A 6,251-nucleotide genomic window follows, 5' to 3' on the forward strand; every position below is an offset into this window, starting at 1 on the left:
CTTCATCTTCCTGGGCCACTTTGCCCTCAACTTCCCTCTGGCCAGTATACTTTTTTAAAAGAACGATCTTATTTTCTTTTTAATTGTGGTAAAATACATATAACATAAAATTTACCATCTTAACCATTTTTAAATGCACGATTCAGTCACGTTAAGCACATTCCTGCTGTTGTGCAGTCCATCTCCCAAACTCTTCATCTTGCAAAACCAGAGCTCTGACCTGTCCACAAATCCCACTTCTCGCCCCCCACCCCAGGTCTGTGTCATTCTACTTCTGTCTCTGGGAATTTGAGTACTCTGGCAACTTCACAGAAGAGGACTCTTGCAGGATTTGTTCTTTTTGTGACTGGCTTATTTCACTAACATAATGTCTTTAAGGTTCACCCCCTGTTGGAGAGAGTGTCAGAATTCCCTTCCTTTTGAGGCTGAGTCATATTCTATGCTATATACAGTCCTTATGGTTTTTAGCCACAGGGTCCTTGGCTTCACGTGGTCCTCAGTTTCCCATTAATCCAATGCTGTGTGTGTGTGTGTGTGTGTGTGTGTGTGTGTGTGTGTACATGGGGGTGAGCTATGCACGCATAGACTTTTTACTTTGCTGCAGCCTTGATTCTGTGAGTTAACTTACTCCTCTTAACTTCTGAGTTGGCGTTTTGAGGGCCAGGAGTATAGTTATGGGTGGCTTTCCTAGGGGCCACTGCAGGTATGACTTGTAGCTGTGGCTCCGGGGGAAGGAGGCTCTGTCACTTCTACATCTGGATTGCCACTGAGTCACAGAGCATTTAACTCACCATTGACGCTTACATTGGAGCAAGTCCCTCGCTGGGGTTAATACCAGCCTGAGAGGGATTGAGCCCACCTTTCTCATCCGGCCTGATCCAGGGCTGGCTACCCAGGGCTAAGCCTGAGGACGGTGGCCCGTTCCAGGTCCCCAAGAGCCTGTAGCCCCAGCCAATCTCTGCTCTCAGATGTGCCTGCTGGGTCTGTCTTCAGCCTTCCTTCTTCTTAAAATTCATTTAAAATTAACATTATGTTTTTAAGTTTAAAAGAAATTCGTTTTCATTGTAGAAAAACAAGGAAAATTCTATATAGACACAGAGAGAAAAATAGAAATCTACAGCATACCTACTCCAAGGGGGACCACCATTCTTAAGAATGTGGTGTCTTCATACCTCAGGTGCTCCTCACCAGCAAGCCCCCTGGGGCAGGGAGACTTGGAAGTGAGTCGAGGCCCTGTGGGGGTGGGTCCTAACTGTCAGGAAGGCCTGAGGCTCATAGCAGGCATTGTTCCCAGCAAAAATTGCCATTCCTCATGACAGTCTCCCGGTGACTGGTGTCAGGGTGTGGCTATGCCTATATAAGAGCCCCTAGAAGAAGTGGAGGAGCCAGGCCCTGGGGTTTGACCAAATGCATGACAGGACAGAGGCCTGCGGGCCTGCAGGGCAGTGGGGACAGTCTCAGAGCTCCCTTGCACACTCTGCATGTGTGCTGCCTCACACTCGTCTTGGTATCTGCTGCCTACTGGATCAGCCCCTCAGTCAAACTCTAGGTAAAAGGTGAAGCTGCATTTAAACCTCCCATTATAACACAGGAGCGGGAAAGGCCACCAAGAGGTTCTGACCCCATCTCTACAATAAACTGTGCAAATCTGGAGCCTCAGTTTTCTTACCTGGAGAGGGGGATGAGCCACGCCTACCTTCAGGGTGGCCATAATGTGAGGAGAGGAGCAGCAAGTGGTAAAGGTGAGCTTCCCTTTGCCTCTCAGCAGGCGTGGCAAGGAAGAGGAGGATTTTCGAATGCGGCTGAGGGGAGCAGAAGGTGCCTGGCTTTGGCACTAGGAAGCCTGTCTAAGGAAAGGAGGGTGGAGACGTCCCAGCTGCTGGAAAAGCTGGTGCAGCTGCAGCTGCCACTGAGGCTGATCTCTAGAAGTGGTGTTGGGCCTTGGGGGCCTTCCAGGCCCCAGCGAGCACAGGCACTTGTCTCACAATTACTGCCCTTTGGTGACTAGAAGAAAGACTCCAGGGCATGCTCAGAAAGGCAGGACAACAGCTCAAGTCTCACTTGCAGCCCGTGGAGTTGTCCAGGACTGCAGGGGAGCTGGGACACAAGGGTGCTGACCTTGGTGCTGACCTTGCTGCGGATGGACCTCAGCCCTGGCTGGGACCACTTCAGAAATTCCGTCTCCCTGTTTTCCATTATTACCAGCCAAGAGGCAACACGTGGGTGAGAAGGACTGACCTGGGCTTGGACCTATACTAAGCAATTTCCAAGTTGATTCCCTCTGAGGTTCTCAAACCTCAGTTCATGACACCCCTGGGCCATCAGCAATATTTAACAGTTAAAGTTCTGTTCATTCAATGGTTAGGTCCAAGCGGCTCACTAAGTATGCCCTGACAACTTAGTAGCCATTTGAAAAATAATACTTATTAGTTGAAAACAAAATAACGTTTTTTAATTATTACTTTTTAGAGTCAGGGTCTTACTCTGTTGCCCATGCTGGAGTGCAGTGGTGCAATCACAGCTCATCGCACCCTTGAACTCCTGGGCTCAAGTGATCCTCCTGCCTCAGCCTCCTGAATAAGCTAGGACTATCGGCACATACTACTGTGCCAGGTTAATTTTTTGATTTTTATTTTGTAGCGATAGGATCTCGCTATGTTGCCCATGCTGTTCTTGAACTCCTCTGCTCAAGAGATCCTCCTACCTCAGTCTCCCAAACTGTAGCAATTATAGGTGTGAGCCACTGTATCTGACTGCTTGCATTTTAAAATTCCTTTCTAAGGGGCTTATGTGCCTTATAAACTTTGTATAGAATCTCTAATCTTGGAATCTTATTAGACTTTGCCACACATTTCATATTCCAGCGTGAAATATTGTGTGGCGCTTCTAAAATCCAGCTTCACGAAGCGATTACATTCTTGACAGGAATGAAGCAGGATCTCGTGGTGAAGCTGGGAACTGCCTGCAGTCAGCAGCTTGCCCAGCACCTGACATGTGTGGCTGGCTGGGTTTCCCTCCATTTAAGGTATTGCCGCAGTGCCCCAGTGAGTTCTTAGGGGTGCCTTGACACAGTTTAGGAGTGTGGGATGACTTCATTGGGTCCTCCTTATGATCCTGTGATATAGGTATTGCCCCATTTTACAGATGTAGAGACTGAGGCTTAGAGAAGCCAAGTTATGGCCTAAGGCCACACAGCTGCTTGGCAAGGGAGCCAGGACTGGCCAGGTATCCCTGATGCTCTGATAATCCTTTGAACTATTAACTAGGCCCCTTAGTTGTGTGTCTTTGAGGTTCTGAGCACTTGTCCTTCTCTCTTTAGTATGTGGCACCGGAGGGAATCAATCTTTCTGTCCTTCAGAACTCAAACTGTTCCCCACATCACCCAGCCCTGAGAGGCAGAAAGTGGACAGTGATGGGAGCCTGTTGTTTTTCCTTTTTCCAGGGGGCCCACTGTGCTCTTGCTGTGTCCCAGACCCCATGGGACTCTCCTTCCTTCCCACCTACGGCTGCCAGAGTAACCGCACGGCCAGTGTGGCCGCCCTGCGCATGAAGGCCCGTGAGCACTCAGAAGCTGTCCTGCAGTCGGCCAACCTCCTGCCTTCCACCAGCAGCAGCCCTGGCCCTGCTGCCAAGCCGGCGCCCCCAGATGGCAGCCAGGACAAGACCTCTCCCACCAAGGAACAGATCGAGGCAGAGAAGAGTGTATGAGGGTCCACAGTGCCCCACCCAGCGTGCCCTCCTCCCTTCCTGCTTCTCCCAGCCTCAGCCCCTACTGAAAACTCTCCAAATAGCAAGGAGAAGCCTGTGGCCTCAGGGCCTCTGCATGGACCCAGGACGGGCAATGAACCCCATAGCTCCCTTGGCACCTGGAGGGTCCCTCTGGAGTCCCACCAGTGGGGCTGTGTTGCCCTGGGTTCTTTGGCAACAGATCCCAATGGCACTTGGTGGCAGCAGAGCCCCCTCTATGAGGAGCTTCCCTGGGGTTTCCATCCAGGCCCCGAGTTTTGGAGGCAGGTAGATTCCTTATCCTTCTCCCTTCCTGTTTCCTCCCTGGGCCACCTTTGAAGGTCTTGTCAACCCCAGAAACTGTGGCATGGGCTGAAGTTTCATGATAAGAAAAGGGCCTGTCCCCTTACATTGTTTAAGAACTGGGGAACTGGTGAAGCCCCAATTGACTCTTGCTCCCCTGGACCAAGACAAGCAGCAATGCCCTTTCTCTTGTTGGAGAATATTGGTTGTGGGCTTGGTGAGTGAGAAGATGTAGGGTAGGGAGGGGCCAACAGGACACAGCCTGTCCTAAAGGCTCAAGGTGGCTCTGACCCAGGAGATCTCACTGGCACATCTGGCAAATCACCCAGGCCATCTGCTCCATGAATTGGAGGCTGCTGTCTTGACACTGTGGGTGTGGCCCCGTACCTGAAGCACTCACCTGCAGGCCTGTCCTCTTTCCCAAACAGACCTGTGCGTTGGTGAAAAGCTGAGCAACTGAAAAGCAGCTCTCTGGTTCGGGAGGGCCTGAGGGCCTTTGGAGAGGGAAGGAGCCCTTCAGGAATCCCTCTGAAATAATTATGCATACAGATGAGCTACCTTTCTCCAGGTGCCTGGCTCATAGAGGAGGCTCTTCAGTGGTGTTTTTTACTGGAGGGGGAAATGTAGGAAAGGAGACATGAACGGCCTATGTGCAGAGATGGAGCACGGGGAAGACAGCGTTCTCATGGTGTGGAGAGCATTAGTCCCAAAGGGCCAAATTTCACTGCGATTTCTGTTTTGGTCTAGTGTGGCTGTTTTCTCTGGTGTGGATGGTGACCTGGAGGAGATCCAAGGGGAACGTGCAATAGCTTAAGCTCTGCCGCTTTCTGGCAGGGGTGCCCAGCACCTGAAAGCTTGCAGTCTTTGGTGGCTTTTGCTGAAGTGTTTCCATGTAGACAGTTACTGCCTTCATGATGGTTATTTTGTTTTCAGTTATTATCATCAAAAGGTTCTACCTTTAGATTTCCTGTCCCCTTTTTAACCTCCCCCCACCCCATGACCCCCAAATAATACTCCTGAGTGTATCGTGCCTCGCCTATGATCACCATGAAGCATTTGATAAAACACACTGTCTCCTTTAAAGAAAAAAATCAAATCCTTCCTCCTGCTGTATTTTGCTTGTTGAGTATAAAGATGAAACGATTTGCCAGAAAGTGGCAAAGTTGCTTCCGTTTCCCTGTAATTACGAATGTTTGGTTGAAGGATGTAAGCTCAAGCCCTTATGTACACTAACTCTTCAATCTAATTGTTTGATTAAACTCGTATTTCCTCCAGAAAGGTACATAAATAAGTGAACTGTTGAGCAAATTAAGAATACTTAACAGCATTGCATCTGAAAAGTAGTTACGCTGATTAAATTTTGTGTCCTTGAGGACTTTCAGGAAATTACTTTTGATCGTCAATAACACAATTAAGTAAACTACACACACATTAGCATGAATAATTGATAAGAAATTATGTATTACCACGAAGCACTGATTTAATAATTCATGATGCGACACTCTAGTGACTGTGCAAAACTGGATCATATCAAAAAGTCTGCCTGATGCTACTGAAAGAAAGGAAAGAAAAATGAGCACCAAACCTCTGCAGAGATATTGAGTACTTAGTTTTGTTGTACAAAGGCAAAAAGCAATGATGCATGATGTAGTTTGTTTGTTTAAATACCCAAATAAATTTAGAGGAGTTAAAAGAAAGACCTAAAAGCTCAGGTCCTCTCTTTGTTCCTCCTAGCCCTGAGTCTGCAGGGCTGGGTGGAGTCTGCGCTCTCCAACCTTCCACTTTGGCCAATGTGCAAATGGAAACCTTCTGGAAACTTCCAGAAGGAGGGGATTGAGGACTTGGCTCAGGAACCTTTTAGCGGATGCTGGGACAAGACAGGGGCCCCTGTGCAGGTCAGAGGCCTCCCCAAGGCATTGACGAACACTGCCTCACAGGGTCGTTCTTGCGGCAGCCCCTGTAGGTTGCCCTGTCTGCAGAAGTTCATCACGTGACTGTAAAAGACTGTAAAAGGGCTTCAGTGTGGGAAAGAGGCTCGAGCCCCCAGAGATTGATTGATTAATTAATTATTATTATTATTCATTTATAAGTTGAGTCACACTGAAGTGTATTCCTTAATGCACTCCAGGTTATGGGAAAGGAGTCTAGAAATCACTGAAGTTGGACTGGGGCAGCAGCCCAGCCTTGTTGGGGTTGACAGCCTGCCTGGAGGTAGAGCAACT

The 6,251-nt window shown here is 48.9% G+C and overlaps 1 protein-coding gene across 1 annotated transcript in view; it reads left to right on the forward strand.

Moving 5' to 3' along the window:
* DRGX (dorsal root ganglia homeobox) overlaps positions 1-5,726 on the forward strand; it is a 33,022-nt gene extending 27,296 nt beyond the window's left edge. The window contains exon 7 of the mRNA XM_010340599.3: positions 3,443-5,726. Coding sequence (XP_010338901.1) covers positions 3,443-3,708 — 266 coding nt within the window. The 3' untranslated portion in view covers positions 3,709-5,726. The remainder of the gene's footprint in view (positions 1-3,442) is intronic.
* The last annotated feature ends 525 nt before the right edge of the window (positions 5,727-6,251 follow it).

The sequence above is a fragment of the Saimiri boliviensis genome, chromosome 12, assembly GCF_048565385.1.
Source record: "Saimiri boliviensis isolate mSaiBol1 chromosome 12, mSaiBol1.pri, whole genome shotgun sequence".
Taxonomy (NCBI): Eukaryota; Metazoa; Chordata; class Mammalia; order Primates; family Cebidae; genus Saimiri; species Saimiri boliviensis.